This window comes from Emys orbicularis, chromosome 1, assembly GCF_028017835.1.
Source record: "Emys orbicularis isolate rEmyOrb1 chromosome 1, rEmyOrb1.hap1, whole genome shotgun sequence".
NCBI lineage: Eukaryota > Metazoa > Chordata > Testudines > Emydidae > Emys > Emys orbicularis.
In genome coordinates, this window is record NC_088683.1 from 373,804,349 (window position 1) to 373,827,038 (window position 22,690).

The 22,690-nt window shown below is 48.7% G+C and overlaps 1 protein-coding gene across 1 annotated transcript in view; it reads left to right on the plus strand.

The window, feature by feature from the left end:
* LCMT2 (leucine carboxyl methyltransferase 2) overlaps window positions 1–9,654 on the plus strand; it is an 84,980-nt gene extending 75,326 nt beyond the window's left edge. The window contains exons 12-14 of the mRNA XM_065398817.1: window positions 8,347–8,534; window positions 8,626–8,761; window positions 9,487–9,654. Coding sequence (XP_065254889.1) covers window positions 8,347–8,534; window positions 8,626–8,761; window positions 9,487–9,654 — 492 coding nt within the window. The remainder of the gene's footprint in view (window positions 1–8,346; window positions 8,535–8,625; window positions 8,762–9,486) is intronic.
* Window positions 9,655–22,690: the final 13,036 nt, after the last annotated feature.

A 22,690-nucleotide genomic window follows, 5' to 3' on the forward strand; every position in this document is an offset into this window, starting at 1 on the left:
TCGTGGATAGTACTCTGAAAACATCAGCTTAGTGTGCAACAACAGTAAAAAAAGCTAACTGGGTTAGGAACCATTAGGAAAGGGATAGATAATAAGACAGAAAATATCATACTGCCACTATACAAATCCATGGTACAGCCACATCTTGAATACTGTGTAAAGTTCTGGTCTCTTCATCTCAAAAAAGATATATTGGAATTGAAAAAGGTACAGAAAAGGGCAACATAAATGATTAAGGGTATGGAATAGCTTTCATACGAGGAGAGAGTAAAAAGACTGGGATTTTTCAGCTTAGAAAAGAGACAGTTAAGGAAGGATATGATAGAGGTCTATAACATCATGACTAGTGTGGAAAAAGTGAATAGGGAAGTATTATTTACCCCTTCACATAACAGAAGAACCAAGGGTCACGCAATGAAAATAATAGGCAGCAGGTTTAAAACAAACAAAAGGAAGTACTACTTCACCCAACATGCAGTCAATCTGTGGAACTTGTTGCCAGGGGATGGTGTGAAGGCCAAAAGTATAACTGGGTTTAATAAAAGAATTAGATAAATTGATAGCCACTGTTGGCACCATCTGCTATTAGCCAAGATGGTCAGGAGTGCAATCCCATGCTTCAGGTGCCCCATAACCTCTAACTGCCTGAAGCTGGGACTGGATGACGGGATGGATCACTCGATAATTGCCTTGTTCTGTTCATTCCCTCTGAAGTATCTGGCACTGGCCGCTATCAGAAGGAAGGATACTGGGCTAGATGGACCACTGGTCTGACCCAGTATGGCCATTTTTATGTTCTTGTGTATAATGGTAAACATGGTGTGGGGAAGAGAACTCAAATAGCACACTACTCATCACAAAGTGCACGGAGAACCAGTTGGTTATCACAAACGTGATATTTCAACAAACAATGAAGCACAAAACAACATGGATGCATCCCCACTCTTGTCATTGGCATTTAATTGACTCTATCATTGTACACCAACAAGACCATGAGCATGTAGAAATCACCTGTACAATGTGGGGAGCATGCACGTGGTCTGATCATCGACTTGTGAGATGTAAAATGACAGTGCTCCTCCAATTAAAACAGCGCAGATGTCGTCACTCTCCAGTACCCAAGCTCAGTGTGCACATAATGAAATTTGAGCTCACATGCACAAGACTTGTTAAAAAATGTGAAGTTCTAAACACACTTTCTCAGTCAGACATAATGAACACTCACTTTGCCTGGTCATCTTTTAAGGAAACAGCATTTGATGTATCTAAAGAAGTCCTCAGCTTCGTAAACAAGAAGCCTCAGGACTGGTTTGACAAAAATGACACTGAGATAAAGCAACTCCTGACATCCGTGCATGCATGCTCTTCACCCGTTATGGATAAACAATAAAAACTCATCTATTAAAAAGATGGCAAGTTTTGCCACAAAAGATAGCTGTTGAAAACATGAAAGCTGCTCAGGCAGCTTCAATAAGTGGCAGACCAAAAGACTCCAAATAGGTTTTTTTGATGAGCTGAAGACCATGTACAGCCTTCACTCTAATGGTACCACTTCTATCTGGAATGCAGATGAGTCACGCTGTTGATTGATTGTGGACAAATTCAGAAAGCATGGGCTGAACACTTCAAAGTGGTGCTTAACTGCCCAACCACCATGTCAGCATCAGCTCTTGATGATTTTGAACAACTTCTAATTCAAGACCACCTCTCAATTCTGCTGAACATATCTGAAGTGCGGAAAGCTGTTAAGCAAATGACAAATGGCAAAGCAGTGGGTCCAGATGATATTTCTTTGGAAATCTTCAAAAGTGGGGGCCATGGGCTGATCAGGGAATTCACTGACCTCTACCTATGGTTTTGGAAACAGGAGTCTGTGCCACAGGAACTTAAATGTCAACATTAAAACAAGGGTGATGTCATGGTAGGGTCTACTACAGACCACCTAACCAGAAAGAAGAGGTGGATGAGGCTTAAACAGTGAACAAAATCATCCAAAGCGCAGGACTTGGTGGTGATGGGGGACTTCAACTGCCCAGACATCTGTTAGGAAAATAACACAGCAGGGCACAGATTACACTGGTCTACAATTTTTGAGAAGTCGTCTGCTTCAGAGATAAAATGTGCTATTTATTATGTATTTTGATGTGCTGAATTCAAATATGACAATTAAAACAACTGATTGGCTACTGTTTCTAAGATATTTAAGTTTTTGCATTTTATGTCTATGTATATTGTGTAGAAAGTAGAGTTTTAATCATAAATTGTAAACCTAGGTCTTTTCATGTGTTTATGGTTGCTTTACATGATAATATTTCACCTGTCCTGTTTATGTAACACTTTAAAAATCAGCCAAAGGGTTATATAAATAAAATGTATTATGAAACAAAAGGCAAAAAACTATTATGTACATAGTTTAGTCCTATTCAGTGTCTACTTGGCGCTTCTTGGCTTGTATCTTGTATTCATTAAATGGAGCATCTCTTGTCACTGTCCAGCAATAGTCTGCAAGCATTGATGGGCTCCATTTGCCCTGATAGCGTTTCTCCATTGTTGCAATGTCCTGGTGAAATCGCTCGCCGTGCTTGTCGCTCACTGCTCTGCAGTTCGGTGGAAAAAAATCTAGATGAGAGTGCAAAAAATGTATCTTTAGTGACATGTTGCAACCAAGGCTTTTGTATGCCTTGAGGAGGTTTTCCACCAACAACCTGTAGTTGTCTGCCTTGTTGTTTCCGAGAAAATTTATTGCCACTAACTGGAAGGCTTTCCATGCCATCTTTTCCTTGCCACGCAGTGCATGGTCAAATGCATCATCTCGAAGAAGTTCACGAATCTGAGGACCAACAAAGACACCTTCCTTTATCTTGGCTTCACTTAACCTTGGAAATTTTCCACGGAGGTACTTGAAAGCTGCTTGTGTTTTGTCAATGGCCTTGACAAAGTTCTTCATCAGACCCAGCTTGATGTGTAAGGGTGGCAACAAAATCTTCCTTGATTCAACAAGTGGTGGATGCTGAACACTTTTCCTCCCAGGCTCCAATGACTGTCGGAGTGGCCAATCAATTCTGAAGCACTTAGAGGAGAGGAAAGTGATCAGGAACAGTCAGCATGGATTCACCAAGGGCAAGTCATGCCTGACTAACCTAATTGTCTTCTATGAGGAGATAACTGGCTCTGTGGATGAGGGGAAAGCAGTGGATGTGTTATTCCTTGACTTTAGCAAAGCTTTTGATACAGTCTCCCACAGTATTCTTGCCAGCAAGTTACAGAAGTATGGGCTGGATGAATAGACTATAAGGTCGATAGAAAGCTGTCTAGATCGTCAAGCTCAACGGGTAGTGATCAACAGCTCCATGTCTAGTTGGCAACCGGTTTCAAGCGGAGTGCCCCAAGGGTCAGTCCTGGGGCTGGTTTTGTTCAATATCTTCATTAACGATCTGGAGGATGGCGTGGACTGCATGTCATAACTATAAAAGGAAGGGTAACAGCTCTCCTGTGTACAGTACTATAAAATCCCTCCTGGCCAGAGACTCCAAAATCCTTTTACCTGTAAAGGGTTAAGAAGCTCGGGTAACCTGGCTGACACCTGACCCAAAGGACCAATAAGGGGACAAGATACTTTCAAATCTTGGGGGGGGGGGGAAAGGCTTTGGTGTGCTCTTTGTTTAAGGGGTTGTTCGCTCTTGGGACTGAGAGGGACCAGACATCAATCCAGGTTCTCCCCATCTTTCTAAACAAGTCTCTCATATTTCAAACTTGTAAGTAAAAAGCCAGGCAAGGCGTCTTAGTTTTACTTTGTTTTCTCAACTTGTAAATGTACCTTTTACTAGAGTGTTTATCTTTGTTTGCTGTACTTTGAACCTGAGACAGAGGGGGGTCCTCTGAGCTCTTTAAGTTTGATTACCCTGTAAAGTTATTTTCCATCCTGATTTTACAGAGATGATTTTTACCTTTTTCTTTAATTAAAAGCCTTCTTTTTAAGAACCTGATTGATTTTTCCTTGTTTTTAGATCCAAGGAGTTTGGATCTGTATTCACCAGGAGTTGGTGAAAGGAAGGAGGGGGGAAGGGTCAATTTCTCCTTGTTTTAAGATCCAAGGAGTTTGGATCTGTGTTCACCAGGGAATTGGTGAAAAGTTTCTCAAAGCTTCCCAGGGAAGGGAATGGTGGCAGCGGACCAGAACTAAGCTGGTAATTAAGCTTAGAAGTCCTCATGCAGGCCCCCACACTTGTACCCTAAAGTTCAAAGTGGGGATACAGCCTTGACAGCACTCTCAGCAAGTTTGCAGATGACACTAAACTGGGAGGAGTGGTAGATACGCTGGAGGGTAGGGATAGGATACAGAGGGAGCTAGACAAATTAGAGGATTGGGCCAAAAGAAACCTGACGAGGTTCAACAAGGACAAGTGCAGAGTCCTGCACTTAGGACAGAAGAATCCCATTCACTGTTACAGACTAGGGACCGAATGGCTAGGAAGCAGTTCTGTAGAAAAGGACGTAGGGGTTACAGTGGACAAGAAGCTGGATATGAGTCAACAGTGTGCCCTTGTTGCCAAGAAGGCTAACGGCATTTTGGGCTGTATAAGTAGGGGCATTGCCAGCAGATCGAGGGACGTGATCATTCTCCTCTATTCGACATTGGTGAGGCCTCATCTGGAGTACTGTGTCCAGTTTTGGGCCCCACACTACAAGAAGGATGTGGAAAAATTGGAAAGAGTCCAGCGGAGGGCAACAAAAATGATTAGGGGTCTGGAGCACATGACTTATGAGGAGAGGCTGAGGGAAGTGGGATTGTTTAGTCTGCAGAAGAGAAGAATGAGGGGGGATTTGATAGCTGCTTTCACCTACCTGAAAGGGGGTTCCAAAGAGGATGGATCTAGACTGTTCTCAGTGGTAGCAGTTGACAGAACAAGCAGTAATGGTCTCAAGTTGCAGTGGGGGAGGTTTAGGTTGGAAATTAGGAAAAGCTTTTTCACTAGGAGGGTGGTGAAGCACTGGAATGGGTTACCTAGGGAGATGGTGGAATCTCCTTCCTTAGAGATTTTTAAGGTCAGGCTTGACAAAGCCCTGGCTGGGATGATTTAGTTGGGAATTGGTCCTGCTTTGAGCAGGGGGTTGGACTAGATGACCTCCTGAGGTCCCTTCCAACCCTGATAGTCTATGATTCTATGATTATAAGGATGAACATGGTGGTGTAGGGTGTTCCCCCGAGGTACAGAGCATCACACAGGTGTTTGTCTAACCTGCTCTTAAAAACCTCCAATGACGGAGATTTCACAACCTTCCTAGACAATTTATTCCAGTGCTTAACCACCCTGACGGTTAGGAAGTTTTTCCTAATGTCCAACCTAAACCACCCTTGCTGCAATTTAAGCCCATTGCTTCTTGTCCTATCCTCAGAGGTTAACAAGAACAATTTTTCTTCCTACTCCATGTAACAACCTTTTACATACTTGAAAACTGTTATGTCCCCTCTCAGTCTTCTCTTTTCCAGACTAAACAAACCCAATTTTTTCAATCTTCCCTCATAGGTCATATTTTCTAGACCTTTCATCATTTTTGTTGCTCTTTTCTGGACTCTCTCCAATTTGTCCACATCCTTCCTGAAACGTGGTGCCCAGAACTGGACACAATACTCCAGTTGAGGCCTAATCAGAGCGGAGTAGAGCGGAAGAATTACTTCTCGTGTCTTGCTTACAACACTCCTGCTAATACATCCCAGAATGATGTTCGCTTTGTTTGCAACAGCGTTACGCAGTTGAAAAAGCTAATGTACTCAATGATTGAAAAAGCTAATGTACTCAATGATTTTTTTGCCTCTGTCTTCACAAACAAGATCAGCCCCCAGACTGCTGCACTGGGCAGTACAATATGGGGAGACGGTGACTTTCCCTCTGTGGAGAAAGAAGTGGTTCAGGACTATTTAGAAAAACTGGACGTGCACAAGTCCATGGGGCCGGATGCGCTGCATCCGAGGGTGCTAAAGGAGTTGGCGGATGAGATTGCAGAGCCATTAGCCATTATTTTTGAAAACTCATGGCGATCGGGGGAGGTCCCGGATGACTGGAAAAAGGCTAATGTAGTGCCCATCTTTAAAAAATGGAAGAAGGAGGATCCGGGGAACTACAGGCCAGTCAGCCTCACCTCAGTCCCTGGAAAAATCATGGAGCAGGTCCTCAAGGAATCAATTCTGAAGCACTTAGAGGAGAGGAAAGTGATCAGGAACAGTCAGCATGGATTCACCAAGGGGAAGTCGTGCCTAACTAACCTAATTGCCTTCTATGATGAGATAACTGGCTCTGTGGATGAGGGGAAAGCAGTGGATATGTTATTCCTTAACTTTAGCAAAGCTTTTGATACGGTCTCCCACAGTATTCTTGCTGCCAAGTTAAAGAAGTATGGGCTGGATGAATGGACTGTAAGGTGGATAGAAAGCTGGCTAGATCGTCGGGCTCAACGGGTAGTGATCAATGGCTCCATGTCTAGTTGGCAGCCAGTTTCAAGCGGAGTGCCCGAAGGGTCGGTCCTGGGGCCGGTTTTGTTTAATATCTTTATTAATGATCTGGAGGATGGAGTGGACTGCACTCTCAGCAAGTTTGCCGATGACACTAAACTAGGAGGCGTGGTAGATACACTAGAGGGTAGGGATCGTATACAGAGGGACCTAGACAAATTAGAGGATTGGGCCAAAAGAAACCTGATGAGGTTCAGCAAGGACAAGTGCAGAGTCCTGCACTTAGGACGGAAGAATCCCATGCACAGCTACAGACTAGGGACCGAATGGCTAGGTAGCAGTTCTGCAGAAAAGGACCTAGGGGTCACAGTGGACGAGAAGCTGGATATGAGTCAACAGTGTGCTCTTGTTGCCAAGAAGGCTAACGGCATTTCGGGCTGTATAAGTAGGGGCATTGCCAGCAGATCGAGGGACGTGATCGTTCCCCTTTATTCGACATTGGTGAGGCCTCATCTGGAGTACTGTGTCCAGTTTTGGGCCCCACACTACAAGACGGATGTGGAAAAATTGGAAAGAGTCCAGCGGAGGGCAACAAAAATGATTAGGGGTCTGGAGCGCATGACTTATGAGGAGAGGCTGAGGGAACTGGGATTGTTTAGTCTCCAGAAGAGAAGAATGAGGGGGGATTTGATAGCAGCCTACAACTACCTGAAGGGGGGTTCCAAAGAGGATGGAACTCGACTGTTCTCAATGGTGGCAGATGACAGAACAAGGAGCAATGGTCTCAAGTTGCAGTGGGGGAGGTCTAGGTTGGATATTAGGAAACACTATTTCACTAGGAGGGTGGTGAAGCACTGGAATGCGTTACCTAGGGAGGTGGTGGAGTCTCCTTCCTTGGAGGTTTTTAAGGCCCGTCTTGACAAAGCCCTGGCTGGGATGATTTAGTTGGGAATTGGTCCTGCTTTGAGCAGGGGGTTGGACTAGATGACCTCCTGAGGTCCCTTCCAACCCTGATATTCTATGATTCTATGATTCTATGACTCATATTTAGCTTGTTATCCACTATGACCCCCAGATCCCTTTCCGCAGTACTCCTTCCTAGGCAGTCATTTCCCATTTTGTAAGTGTGCAACTGATTGTTCCTTCCTAAGTGGAGTACTTTGCATTTGTCCTTATTGAATTTCATCCTATTTACTTCAGACCATTTCTCCAGTTTGTCCAGATCATTTTAAATTTTAATCCTATCCTCCAAAGCACTTGCAACCCCTCCCAGCTTGGTATCGTCTGCAGACTTTATCAGTGTACTCTCTATGCCATTATCTAAATCATTGATGAAGATATTGAACAGAACCGGACCCAGAATTGATCTCTGCAGGACCCCACTCATTATGCTCTTCCAGCATGACTGTGAACCATTGATAACTATTCTCGGAACGGTTTTCCAACCAGTTATGCACCCACCTTATAGTAGCTCCCTCTAGGTTGTATTTCCCTAGTTTGTTTATGAGACGGTCATGCGAGACAGTATCAAAAGCCTTAGGTGAGAGGCTGATGAAGAGGTGTTACAAAGAGCTACGTTACCTCTCACGGGTATGAGACCGTGAGATTGTGAGGTGTTCAGATGCTCTGGTAATGGGGGCCTTATAAATGCTGGAAATAGACAGAATCCTCCCTCCAGTGGGGAGCTGGGCATGTCCTCCCCGAGGTTCACTTCACCTTCAGCCATACCCAATCTACCTCCAGTTCTCTCCTTGAGGGGAGAATGCCAGATCCCTGGGGGGTGAGAAAAGGAAAGATTAATCCTGTGGGGATGGCTGGGGGTGAGCGGGGAGGACAAACATTCTCCTTGCTCCTGATCCCCTGAACCTACAGCTCATTGTGTTCTGCTTGTCTAGATTCCTGTTGGGGGGCCAGTCCCTGAAGGCCGTCACTCTCACAGCGCCTGCAGCTGGGACGGGGGAGCGCTCATTGCAGGGGGCCTGGGAGCAGCTGGGCAACCGTTGAACTCAGTGCTCTTTCTGAGACCGACTGGGAGTGGCTTTCAGTGGCAGGATGTAGAGACTCACCCTCCTTTCATCCCCAGGTCAGTGACAATCCCATGGGACAATGAGTACATGCCCTATCTCTCGCTCTCCTCATCATTGGAGTTGTCTCTTTCTGAACTCTCTCCACAGGTATTCACACACTGCCCATGTACATGATGGGAAACTCCTGCTTGTGGGGGGAGTATGGCTTCACTCTGCATCAGTACCCGGTGTGACTGTGATTGACCTGATGACGGGTTTCAGCTTAGATTATCAGATTGACACAGTAAGTACTGACACAACCCTCTTTCCAGGAGGAATCTGTGTTCCACGAAGGGAGGAGAAGTCTCCTGGGCTCTGTTGATTGTCACTGACCAGGCCCCTGGAATAGAGAATACAGAAGGGGGTAAATTGAGACCAGAATAGGATGCTGCTGTATCTGCCAGCTAGACTCAGCCTGGCCAGAGTGGATGAGGATCTCAGCAGAGATGGGATTCTGGGGCTCAGCGAGGCCAAACGGTGAGGAGCTGCCATAGCCAAGCCTAGAGGAGGGAGAGTCCATGATGGGCCACGCCATAGGAGTCACAGAGTCTGTGGGAAGAGGAGAGATCAGGATCTGGGAAGCTGAATGAAGGGAGGAGACAGAGGGCTACGGCTGAGGTGGGCTAGAGGAGGCTCCTCTTTCCTCAGAACTTTTTTTGTAATTTGTGAAAGGTCATTGGCTTCCATAAATAAACTTCTTTCAGCAGCTTGGCCCCTGCCCCTGCTCTGTCCCCTGCTCTTTCTTCTAGCAAAGAATTCTGAATTGTTGGGCTGATCCACACACTCTGGGTCTCTGAGCACCCGGTCTCCCTCCACCTCCCAGGCTTTGAGCACTTTGTCCATGCACCCTACCACCACCACTTCCCGTGCTCCCTCTTGGCCTCCATGCACCTCTCCAGTGCCTGTCTGGCCAGCTCGCCTGGAACAGACAGTGTACGTTTCCCCCACAGGACTCTTGTTCTTTTCCAGGTGTCCCTGAAGTGGCCATTAATGCTGCACAATCACAGCAGCATCTTCCTGCCAGACAAAAGAGAGCTGCTGCTCATTGGTGGTGGTGGGAACTGCTTCTCCTTCGGGACCCATCTCAACCTGCACCCCATCTGCTTAGGCCTCAGCAACATCCTGACCCGTCAGTGATGGGAGTAAGCCAGGATAGAACCACAGAGCTGCAGCATGGGAAGATGGTGCAATTGCATACCGCAGAGGCCAGTTGGCCTTGTGGCAGAAGTGGGTGTACTGCGGCCCAAGCCGGTGATGGGGTCCCACAAGGGATTGCCACCCAGAGCAGTAATCTGGCCTGATGGCAGTGGGGAGGTCCAAGGACATAGAACAGCAATATGACCCTGGGGCAGTGGGGGAGTTGAAAAGTGGCTGAAGACCCAGAGAGGTGATGTGACAGCATGGTGATCTGAGCAGTGACTCTGGGAAGAGTGGCCGGCATTGCATACATGTATGTATCCTACTTTTTTTCTATTGTTCTCTCTCATTATTGTATATAGTAAAATAAAAAATCATCCCAAAGCTGCTTTTTGTGCTGGTGCCACAACCCCTCCGGATGAAATGAGGGAGCCGGCCTAATTCCTAGGGTATGCAGTAGAACCCCAATTAGCCAAAGATTGTGGGCGGGTTTCAGGGGTGCTGGGGGCAAAACATTTGTCTAGTGTAGGGAAGACACTAGGCGGACTCAGCCCTGCAGCTCATGCCTCACAGATCTTGATGCACTCCCATCCCATTATAGGCAGTTTCCCTGTTCCATCAAAGCAATCAGTCACCTCCATAGCTGTTGGGTAGGGTGATGCCAGAATCTCTGGAGATGTAGAAGAGAACATAAAAAGGGCCACACTGGGTCAGACTAGCCCACTATCCTGTCTTCGGACAGTGGCCAATGCCAGGTGCCCCAGAGGGAATGAACAGAACAGGTAATAATCAAGTGATCCATCCCCTGTCACCCATTCCCAGCCTCTGGAAAACAGAGGCTAGGGACACCATCCCTGCCCATCCTGGTTGATAGCCATGAGCTTATCTAGTTCTTTTTTGAACCCCGTTATAGTCTTGGCCTTCACAACATCTAGCAAAGAGTTCCACAGGTTGACGGTGCGTTGTGTGAAGAAATACTTCCTTTTGTTTGTTTTAAACCTGCTGCCTATTAATTTCATTTGGTGATTCCTAGTTCTTCGGTTATGAGAACGAGTAAATAACAGTTCCTTATTTACTTACTCCACACCAGTCATGATTTTATAGACCTCTATCATACCCCCCCTCAGGGCCGGCTCCAGGGTTTTGGCCGCCCCAAGCAGCCAAACAAAAAAAACCCACAAACAAACAAACAAAAAAAGCCGCAATCGCGATCTGCGGCGACAATTTGGCGGGAGGTCCTTCGCTCCGAGCAGGAGTGAGGGACCGTCTGCCGAATTGCCGCTGAACAGCTGAACGTGCCGCCCCTCTCCGAAGTGGCCGCCCCAAGCACCTGCTTGGTAAGCTGGAGCCTGGAGCCGGCCCTGCCCCCCCTTAGTTGTCTCTTTTCCAAGTTGAAAAGTCCAAATCTTATTAATCTCTCCTCATACAGAAGCAGTTTCATACCCCTAATCATTTTTGTTGCTCTTTTCTGAACCTTTTCCAATTCCAATATATCTTTTTTGAGATGGGACGACCGCATCTGCACGCAGTATTCAAGATGTGGGTGTACCATGGATTTATTTAGAGGCAATATGATATTTTCCGTCATCTTATTTATCCCTTTCTTAATTATTCCCAGTATTCTGTTCGCTTTTTTGACTGCCGCTGCACATTGAGTGGATGTTTTCAGAGAACTATCCATAATGACTCCAAGATCTCTTTCTTGAGTGGCAACAGCTAATTTAGACCCCATCATTTTATATGTATAGTTGGGATTATGTTTTCCAATGTGCAATACTTTGCATTTATCAACATTGAATGTCATCTGCCATTTTGTTGCCCAGTCACCCAGTTTTGTGAGATCCTTTTGTAGCTCTTTGCAGTCTGCCTGGGACTTAACTATCTTGAGTAGTGTTGTATCTGCAAATTTTGCCACCTAACTGTTTTACCCCTTTTTTCAGATCATTTGTGAATATGTTATTCCTACCCTTTGTTTCCTATCTTTTAACCAATTACTGATCCAGAGAGGACCTTCTCTCTTATCCCATGACATCTTATTTTGCTTAAGAGCCTTTGATGAGGGTCCTTGTCAAAGGCTTTTTGAAAATCTAAGTACACTATATCCACTTGTCGTCAGATGTTCGGCTGTGTGTGTGTTCTCCCTGTGTGCTGTTCCAGCTCTGCGCAGATAGCTGGCACAGCAGACCTTGAGCGAACCGCCCAATGACCACAAAATCCGTTAAGGTACGAAGGTGCCCGGCCAGGTTTATTGTCGACGAAGCACGGTAATAGCACCTGGCAGACTCTATGAGGATACTAAGACATGTATACCCGTGACAATGGACATAGCTCAGTCAGTGGCGGGACTTTCCACTGCTTCCTAGGCTGGCCAAAGACACTCCCTCTGAGATATATCTTTATACACAGATACAAACAAATTATGTATTGCCCCTGACATATAAGGGTGCCACCCTCTGACGTATCAGGGTGCCACCCATTGCCTTGTATATGTTGACTTGATTAAAACATTTCTATTCATCATGCTGTCATCGTGACCTTATCCTTAAGATGGGTCAGTGTGTTCCTGTTATCTTTGGGGAATGTACTGGTATCACCCTTCTGGAATGTGCTTGTGTGAGTGCTTTGTGCCTCACATTTCTTAGAATGTGTTTTTCTGCAATATCAGCCCTATTGCCAGATTCTGTGAGCAGGGCCTGCCTCTTGCTCACAACTTAACTTTGCTTTATATTGTATCAGCAAAGGTTTGACTACTTTATCCCAGGCCTCGGGCCTCATACCAGGTCTCTGATACATGGGCTTATGTTTCAGGTCCTCTTCTTACTACACCACTGAATCCCCCTTGTCCACATGCTTGTTGACCCCCTCAAAGAATTCTAGTAAATTGGTGGGGCATGATTTCCCTTTACAAAAACCATGTTCAATCTTCCCCAACAAATGATGGTCATCTATGTGTCTGACAATTCTGTTCTTTACTATAGTTTCAACCAATTTGCCCAGTACTGAAGTCAGGCTTACTGGCCTGTAATTGCCGGGATCACCTCTGGTGCCCTTTTTAAAAATTGGCATCACGTTAGCTATCCTCCAGTCATTTGGTACAGAAGCTAATTTAAATGATAGGTTACAAACCACAGTTAGATCTGCAATTTCACATTTGAGTTCCTTCAGAACTCTTGGGTGAATACCATCTGGTCCTGGTTACTTATTACTGTTTAATTTATCAGTTTGTTCCAAAACCTCCTCTAATGACACCTCAATCTGGGACAGTTCCTCAGATTTGTTACCTAAAAAGAATGGCTCATGTTTTGCAATTTCCCTCACATCCTCAGCCATGAAGACTGATGCAAAGAATTTATTTAGTTTCTCCACAATGGCCTTATCGCCGTTGAATGCTCCTTTACCATCTCGATCATCAAGTGGCCGCACTGGTTGTTTAGCAGCTTCCTGCTTCTGATGTTCTTAAAAAAAAAATTTGCTATTACTTTTTGAGTCTTTGACTAACTGTTCTTCAAATTCTTTTTTGGCCTTCCTAATTATATTTTTACACTTCACTTGCCAGAGTTTATGCTGCGTTCTATTATTCTCACTAGGATTTAACTTCTACTTTTTAAAGGATGCCTTTTTGCCTCTCACTGCTTCTTTTACTTTGTTGTTTAGCCACAGTGGCACAGTGCTCTGTGGAAACAGCACTTCATGTACCTGGGTGACACCCTTCTCCTGTCATCCAGTTCTGGGCTTCTTGGACCCAAAATGTGCTGTTCAATGCAGCCACTGAAGGACATCAGTCACCCCATAACTGTGGGTTTCTGTTAATTGGGATTGAGATGCCTGAAGCCCTGTGATGAACCCTATAATGTCCAATTTATCCCTTCTTTGCTACTAGCTTGGGCCACATCATCTCTGCACCCAACAGTGAGGGAGTGGTCCAGTCTGAGGTTCAGAGTAATGAGAGAATCACCAAATGCAGCAGCAGTCAGATTGGTTTTATTGCCTTTCAGTTGCTAGCAACAGAGTCATTGAACCAGTTGCTGAAGATAACTTTTGCCCATGGACCCAGAAAGTGTGGGATATCCTCTTGAGGGCGTTACTGATTCTTCTATGCATAGCCATAGCCCAGGCTACCAGCCTTAGGAGGTGTCCAGCATGCCAGGGGGCTACCCAAATCCCCCTCTAACACGCATCACAATTAACCAACTCATATCAACTCTTTGTCTCTGGGGTGGGGACAGAAGGGGCCCTTTTTCTCAACATAGGATGGGTCAGGCTCATTGGTACAGCGTGAGAGATTAACATACTGACTCTGCCCACCTCTGATTTCATCTCTCCTCCTCCTCCTCCTCCTCCTCTCAGCCCCCCTCAACCTCCCTCTTAGTGTTCCCTTTGTATCCTTCTTCTTGTTTCAGCACTGAATATGTTCAGTGAGGCCAAGAATGAGCAAACTCTCCCACCTACTCTAAGAGAAACTGTAATTTCAGTTATTCCTAAACCTGGGAAAGACCTTGGACTGTGTAGTAATTACAGGCCAATTTCTTTACTCAATTGAGATGTTAAGATTTTAGCTAAAGCTCTTGCTATGGGACTGGACAAGGTTCTCTCACACCTTTTACAAATACATTAGAAGCAAGTGTTACCAGATTTGCCTGTTACTTTGGGGTATGCTCAGTTATTAGGGTTACTCTTCTGGGGGAGGGAGGGTTCTGTAATTCTATCAATGTACTTCTTGTGTCACATGTGTTCTCATACAGAGCTCTACTTCTCCCTGCTGCAAGTTCCCTCCCAATGGAGCGATCCTGCAGGACCTAGGTTCCCCAGGGCTGGGTTCTTCCAGCCCCAGAATCAGACGAACACAAACACACATATTAACAGAGCGCATCTGAGAGGACCGGGTTAATCAGCACTCCCAAGCTGACCCCTTATATGTCCCTGGACTCAGTAGGCTGGGTCGAGCAGCACTTCCAAGCTGCCACCCTCATATGCCCCAGGTTCAGCACGTCCCTATTCCCACTTTCATGTTACAATTGTGCTGGCAGTAACCCACTTGATGAGCAAACCCCACAGGATTTTTGGGCGCTGCAGGGATCTTTAACTTGGGTACGAGGAGCGTTGCTGCAGAGCAAATGGGGAAGCCAAAAAAACACCCACGAGGGAGAGAGACAAGCAACCAGCTTAACCATGTGTGAAGTTATTGACATGAACTGTGACCGTATAGATCATTGTTGCAACCAAGGTCCTATAGTGGCACCAAATCTGGTACAAAGGTGGTAAAGTAAGATGTCTATGGAAAGATTATGATTTGCTGGTTATGATTATGCTATCTGTATGCATGTATCATTTTTGTATTTAAAGTTATAAGTATTGGCTCTAGATTCATAGATTCATAGATTCTAGGACTGGAAGGGACCTCGAGAGGTCATCGAGTCCAGTCCCCTGCCCTCATGGCAGGACCAAATACTGTCTAGACCATCCCTGACAGACATTTATCTAACCTACTCTTAAATATCTCCACAGATGGAGATTGCACAACCTCCCTAGGCAATTTATTCCAGTGTTTAACCACCCTGACAGTTAGGAACTTTTTCCTAATGTCCAACCTAAACCTCCCTTGCTGCAGTTTAAGCCCATTGCTTCTTGTTCTATCCTTAGAGGCTAAGGTGAACAAGTTTTCTCCCTCCTCCTTATGACACCCTTTTAGATACCTGAAAACTGCTATCATGTCCCCTCTCAGTCTTCTCTTTTCCAAACTAAACAAACCCAATTATTTCAGCCTTCCTTCATAGGTCATGTTCTCAAGACCTTTCATAGATTCATAGATTCTAGGACTGGAAGGGACCTCGAGAGGTCATCGAGTCCAGTCCCCTGCCCGCATGGCAGGACCAAATACTGTCTACCTTTCATCATTCTTGTTGCTCTTCTCTGGACCCTCTCCAATTTCTCCACATCTTTCTTGAAATGCGGTGCCCAGAACTGGACACAATACTCCAGTTGAGGCCTAACCAGCGCAGAGTAGAGCGGAAGAATGACTTCTCATGTCTTGCTCACAACACACCTGTTAATACATCCCAGAATCATGTTTGCTTTTTTTGCAACAACATCACACTGTTGACTCATATTTAGCTTGGGGTCCACTATAACCCCTAGATCCCTTTCTGCCGTACTCCTTCCTAGACAGTCTCTTCCCATTCTGTATGTGTGAAACTGATTGTTCCTTCCTAAGTGGAGCACCTTGCATTTGTCTTTGTTAAACTTCATCCTGTTTACCTCAGATAATTTCTCCAATTTGTCCAGATCATTTTGAATTATGACCCTGTCCTCCAAAGCAGTTGCAATCCGTCCCAGTTTGGTATCATCTGCAAACTTAATAAGCGTACTTTCTATGCCAATATCTAAGTCGTTAATGAAGATATTGAACAGAGCCGGTCCCAAAACAGACCCCTGCGGAACCCCACTTGTTATGCCTTTCCAGCAGGATTGGGAACCATTAATACCAACTCTCTGAGTATGGTTATCCAGCCAGTAATGCACCCACCTTATAGTAGCCCCATCTAAATTGTATTTGCCTCGTTTATCGATAAGAATATCATGCGAGACCGTATCAAATGCCTTACTGAAGTCTAGGTATACCACATCCACAGCTTCTCCCTTATCCACAAGACTCGTTATCCTATCAAAGAAAGCTATCAGATTGGTTTGACACGATTTGTTCTTTACAAATCCATGCTGGCTATTCCCTATCACCTTACCATCTTCCAAGTGTTTGCAGATGATTTCCTTAATTACTTGCTCCATTATCTTCCCTGGCACAGAAGTTAAACTAACTGGTCTGTAGTTTCCTGGGTTGTTTTTATTTCCCTTTTTATAGATGGGCACTATATTTGCCCTTTTCCAGTCTTCTGGAATCTCTCCCGTCTCCCATGATTTTCCAAAGATAATAGCTAGAGGCTCAGATACCTCCTCTATTAGCTCCTTGAGTATTCTAGGATGCATTTCATCAGGCCCTGGTGACTTGCAGACATCTAACTTTTCTAAGTGATTTTTAACTTGTTCTTTTTTTATTTTATCTGCTAAACCTACCCCCTTCCCATTAGCATTCACTATGTTAGGCATTCCTTCAGACTTCTCGTTGAAGACCGAAACAAAGAAGTCATTAAGCATCTCTGCCATTTCCAAGTTTCCTGTTACTGTTTCTCCCTCTTCACTGAGCAGTGGGCCTACCCTGTCTTTCATCTTCCTCTTGCTTCTAATGTATTGATAAAAAGTCTTCTTGTTTCCCTTTATTCTTCTTCAAGTGCTTGCTCATATCCATTCCAGTTAGGTGTGCGCGCGCTGCGTGCACGATCGTCGGAGAATTTTCTACCCTAGCAACACCCGGTGGGTCGGCTGTGGAGCCCCCTGGAGTGGCGCCTTCATGGCGGTGGATATATACCCCAGCCGACCCAGCGCCCCCTCAGTTCCTTCTTACCGCCCCTGACGGTCGTTGGAACTGTGGAGCGCGGCATAGCTGTTCTCCACTCTCCCTAGCTTACCCTTCTGAAGTTACGTGTAGATAGTTGTCTTATAGTGTTAGATTCTGTAGATAGTGATTTATTTTACTTTGTTGTAGTTGTAAGTAGTTAGCGGGGGTGAAGGGGGTTGTTCTCCCCCCTTTTTCCCCCCGGCGCACAGCCGGGCTCATGCCCAAGGCTCCTGGCTTTAAGCAGTGCGCGTCCTGTGCGAAGCCTATGCCGACCAGTGACCCGCACAACTCCTGTTTAAAGTGCCTCGGAGAATCCCACCAGGCAGATAAGTGCCAGATCTGCAAGGCCTTTAAACCTAGAACTCGAAAGGAGCGGGACTTCAGGCTTCGGCAGCTCCTGATGGAGGCGGCACTTAACCCGGTTCCTCCCTCGGCGCGCCCAGCCCTGGCACCGAGCGCCTCGGTACGCAGCGCCCCGGCGGCGCCTACCGGTACTGCAGACAAGTCCGCACGGCACCGGCCGACTTCGGCACCGCGGCCACCTCAAGGGACTCGGCGCCGGTCTCTTTCTCCGGGCCACAAGAAAGCCCATAAGGCGCAGGACACTGCTGCCCTGAAGACGCCGGCTCCCCTGGTGCTGGGGGTAGAGCCGCGTCCGCCTTTGGACCGCCCAAAGCAAGGGCCAACAGCACCGTCGACTCCGGCACCGAGGCCGTTGAGTCCGGTGCGGATTGAATCTCCACCTCGGTCGGTGGTGGAGCCTTGTCTGCCTTCCACCCCGGAGACGTTCGCAACGGCGAGGGACCTTATTGCCCTCACGGAGTCGGCACCGCCTCTACTTCCGGCACCGCCGGCACCCCGCGCAGTGCAATCCAGGGGCAAGCCTGCCCTGGTGCGCCCACCGTCTCCGGCCGTGGACTCTCGGCACCGCTCCAGGTCCCGGAGTGGCTCCCGACGCCGCTCGCAGTCCCGGCGCCGACTATCACCTCGGCACCGGTCGTACTCGCGGCCAAGATCTTCGTCGCGGCACCGGTCTACCTCTCGGCACCGGCGCGGCCACCGGTACCGATCGGGATCCCGGCGGAGTTCTCGGCACCGGTATGAGCGCCGCTCGACCTCCAGGGGCCGCTCCCGGTACCAGATTTCGTCGCGGTCGTCGTCCCGCTTGAGATCCAGGTCTCGACACCGACGCGGCTACCGGCACCGATCTCGCTCCCGGTACCGCTCACCGGCACCGCGCAGGGACCGATCCCCTTATGACCGGCACCGGTCGGCACCGTCCCATCAGGAGCCGATTGCATCACGCTCAGCACCGCCTTGGCCGTCGAGATCAGCATCTCGCTCCTCTGAGGGGGCCTCGAGATCGGCCTACCCTCCTCAGGGGCAGGCGGCTTCGGCGGATTTCGGCCATTGGCAGGAGACGGCCGAGGACCCTGCACAGGGACCTGCGCACTGGTCCTTTTGGACTCCGTGGGCCTACCATCAAGCGCAGGGGGCTCCACCATCTGCCTCCCGCTCGGCACGTTCCGAGCCCAGGGCCCCAGAGGCCACTGTCTCCCGCCCCCCCCTGGGGGCATGGAGGCTCCAGTGCCCACACCTGCGGAGGCCCTGGACCCGGGGACAGGCGATGCCCAGCTCCATGAACACCTGGAGCAGGATCCGCCATTGGACCCCTTGCCACCGGAGGCATCCTCCTCCTCCTCCCCCGATGAGGCGGTGGCGGGTACATCCGCCATGGGCCCGCCTCCTATAGATCTTCGGGCCCACCAGGACCTGTTGCGCCGGCTGGCTCGCAATATGGACCTCCAGGTGGAGGAGATTGTGGAGGTGCACGACCCGATAGTGAACATCCTCTCCGCGGATGCCCCATCCAGAGTGGCGTTACCACTCATACGGACTATCCAAAGCAATGCCAATACGATCTGGCAAACTCCGGCCTCCATTCCACCCACAGCCAGAGGGGTGGAAAGAAAGTACTTTGTTCCTTCTAAGGACCATGAGTACTTGTATACCCATCCCCAGCCATGCTCACTGGTCGTGTCGTCAGTGAACGCACGGGAGCGCCACGGCCAGCAGGCTGCAGTGCCCAAATCGAAGGACGCTAAGCGCTTCGATTTGTTTGGACGCAAGGTTTATTCGGCTGGGGGGAAGCCGATATAATTATAACTCATGGGCATCGATGGGGAAGTTTAAAGAACTGGTTCCCCAAGATTCCAGGGAAGAGTTCGGGGCCCTGGTAGAGGAGGGTAAGAAGGTGGCACGTACCTCCTTACAGGCCTCCTTGGATATCGCGGACTCGGCCGCTAGAACTCTGGCCTTGGGCATAGCCATGCGGCGAATCTCCTGGCTCCAGGTGTCAGGCTTGCCGCCAGAACTGCAGCAAACCCTGCAGGACTTACCCTTTGAGGGCCAGGGCCTGTTTTCAGAAAAGACTGACTCTCGGCTCCAGAGCCTCAAGGACTCAAGGACGATTATGCGCTCCCTGGGGATGCATGTCCCAGGGCCCCAGCGCAGGCCCTTCAGACCACAGCCTCAGAGGTTCTACCCTCCCCCGCCTCGTCTGAGACAGGACTTTGCCAGAAGGCAGGGTCGGGGTGGTAGGCGTAGGTCAACTGGCCCTCAACCGGCCCAAAACCAGGGACCGCCTAGGCCACCTTCAGGCCCTAGGCAGAACTTTTGAAGGTGCGGTCGAGGATGGCACCACAACCAGTACCCAGGATTCAACTCCCCCCTTTCGGGATCGCCTCTCCCGTTTCCACCGTGCTTGGTCCCTTATAACCTTGGACCGTTGGGTCCTTCGCACGGTGGAGAGGGGATTCGCTCTCCAGTTTTCCTCGCCCCCCCCCTCCCACTCCCCCTCCCCGTCCCTCTTCAGGGACCCTTCTCACGAGCAACTCTTTACTCAGGAGGTTTTTGGTCTCCTCTCTACGGGGGCCATAGAGGAGGTTCCACCAGAGTTAAGGGGCAGGGGGTTTTATTCCCGCTACTTCCTGATCCCCAAGTCAAAAGGGGGTCTACGGCCCATCTTAGACTTGCGCGGACTCAACAAATTCATAGTAAAGTTGAAGTTCCGCATGGTTTCTTTGGGGACCATTATCCCTTCCCTGGATCCTGGAGACTGGTTCGCCGCCCTCGACATGAAGGACGCATATTTCCATATAGCGATCTATCCGCCTCACAGGTGTTTTCTGCGATTTGTGGTAAACATGGTGCACTACCAATTCGCAGTCCTTCCCTTCGGCTTGTCCTCGGCTCCCAGGGTGTTCACAAAGTGTGTGGCGGTCGTCGCGGCATACCTTCGTCGACAAGGGATACAGGTGTTCCCGTATTTAGATGACTGGCTGGTACGTGGCCGCACCAGAGACCAAGTGCAAGCTCATGTCCACATAGTGACACAAACTTTCCACGAGCTGGGCATTCTACTCAACAGAGAGAAGTCCACGCTAGTGCCAACCCAGAGGATAGAATTTATTGGGGCAATCCTGGACTCCAGATGTGCCCGAGCCATTCTACCAGACAACCGCTTTCATACCATCACAAGCGTCATTCAAGGGCTCAGGACCTTTCCGATTACCACAATACGGTCATGCCTCGCCCTGCTAGGGCATATGGCCTCCTGCACTTACGTAACCAGGCATGCCAGACTGCGACTTCGCCCACTTCAGGCCTGGGTATCTTCGGTATACCGTCCTCATCGAGACAACCTAAACATGGTGGTCACGGTTCCGAACTCGGTCCTGGCCTCCCTCACCTGGTGGTTGGATCGCCGGGTGGTTTGCGCAGGAGTGCCGTTTCACGCCCCGCAGCCCTCCCTACACCTGGTCACGGACGCTTCATCTCTGGGATGGGGCGCTCACCTAGCGGAGCACCATACCCAGGGCCTGTGGACCGCACCCCAACTCGCCCTGCACATCAACGTTCGCGAGCTGATGGCGGTGCGCCTGGCTTGCCAGGCCTTTCTCAATCTCCTACAGGGCCGTTGCGTGTTGGTTCTCACGGACAACACCACGGCCATGTTTTACATCAACAAGCAAGGCGGAGCCCACTCATCTCTCCTATGCCAAGAGGCCATTCGCCTGTGGGACTTCTGCATCGCCCACTCGATACATCTCACGGCATCGTTCCTTCCTGGAGTCCAGAATACGCTGGCGGACCGTCTCAGCAGGTCCTTCCAGACGCACGAGTGGTCAATTCGTGCAGACGTCATCCATTCCATCTTCCAGAGGTGGGGATTTCCCCAGGTCGACCTGTTTGCATCTCGAGCCAACAGGAAGTGCCACGCATTCTGCTCCCTACAAGGGCGAGCGCTGGGCTCTCTATCGGACGCGTTCCTACTAACCTGGAAAGGCCACCTGTGTTATGCTTTCCCTCCATTTCCACTGGTCCACAGAGTGCTGCTCAAGATCCGCAGAGACCAGGCACGGGTAATTCTCGTCGCTCCAGCTTGGCCGAGACAGCACTGGTACACCACACTGTTGGATCTCTCGGTTCAAACACCGATCACGCTTCCGTTATGTCCCGATCTCATCTCTCAGGACCACGGCCGGCTGTGTCACCCAGACCTGCAATCGCTCCACCTCACAGCGTGGATGCTCCATGGCTGAATCGGACAGAGCGGCAATGCTCGCAATCTGTCCAGCAGATTCTGCTGGGAAGTAGAAAGCCCTCTACACGGTCCACCTACTTAGCCAAGTGGAAGCGTTTCTCCTGTTGGTGTGAGCAACGAGCTACGCCCCCCTTGCAGGCGCCTATTCCTCTCATACTGGAATATCTCCTGTCCCTAAGACAGCAGGACTTGGCAATATCTTCAATCAGGGTTCACCTCGCCGCTATTTCGGCGTTCCACCCAGGAGAACTCGCGTCCTCGGTCTTCTCTAACCCGATGGTCGTTAGATTCCTCAAGGGCTTAGACTGACTGTACCCACAGCAACGCCAGCCGGTTCCGACGTGGGACCTCAACCTCGTTCTCTCCAGGCTCACGGGGCCTCCATTTGAACCATTGGCGACCTGTTCGCTCCTGTACTTATCCTCACTCCGACCCCGCCACCTAGGTGGGGCTTGGGAGTCACCTAACTGGAATGGATATGAGCAAGCACTCGAAGAAAAGACGGTTACTCACCGTTGTAACTGTTGTTCTTCGAGATGTGTTGCTCATATCCATTCCACACCCGCCCCCCTTCCCCACTGTCGGAGTAGCCGGCAAGAAGGAACTGAGGGGGCGCTGGGGCGGCTGGGGTATATATCCACCGCCATGAAGGCGCCACTCCAGGGGGCTCCACAGCCGACCCACCGGGTGTTGCTAGGGTAGAAAATTCTCCGACGATCGTGCACGCGGCGCGCGCACACCTAACTGGAATGGATATGAGCAACACATCTCGAAGAACAACAGTTACAACGGTGAGTAACCGTCTTTTCCTGTAGCTAGTTTGAGCTCATTTTGTGCCTTTGCCTTTCTAATCTTGCCCCTGCATTCCTGTGTTGTTTGCCTATATTCATCCTTTGTAATCTGTCCTAGTTTCCATTTTTTATATGACTCCTTTTTATTTTTTAGATCATGCAAGATCTCGTAGTTAAGCCAAGGTGGTC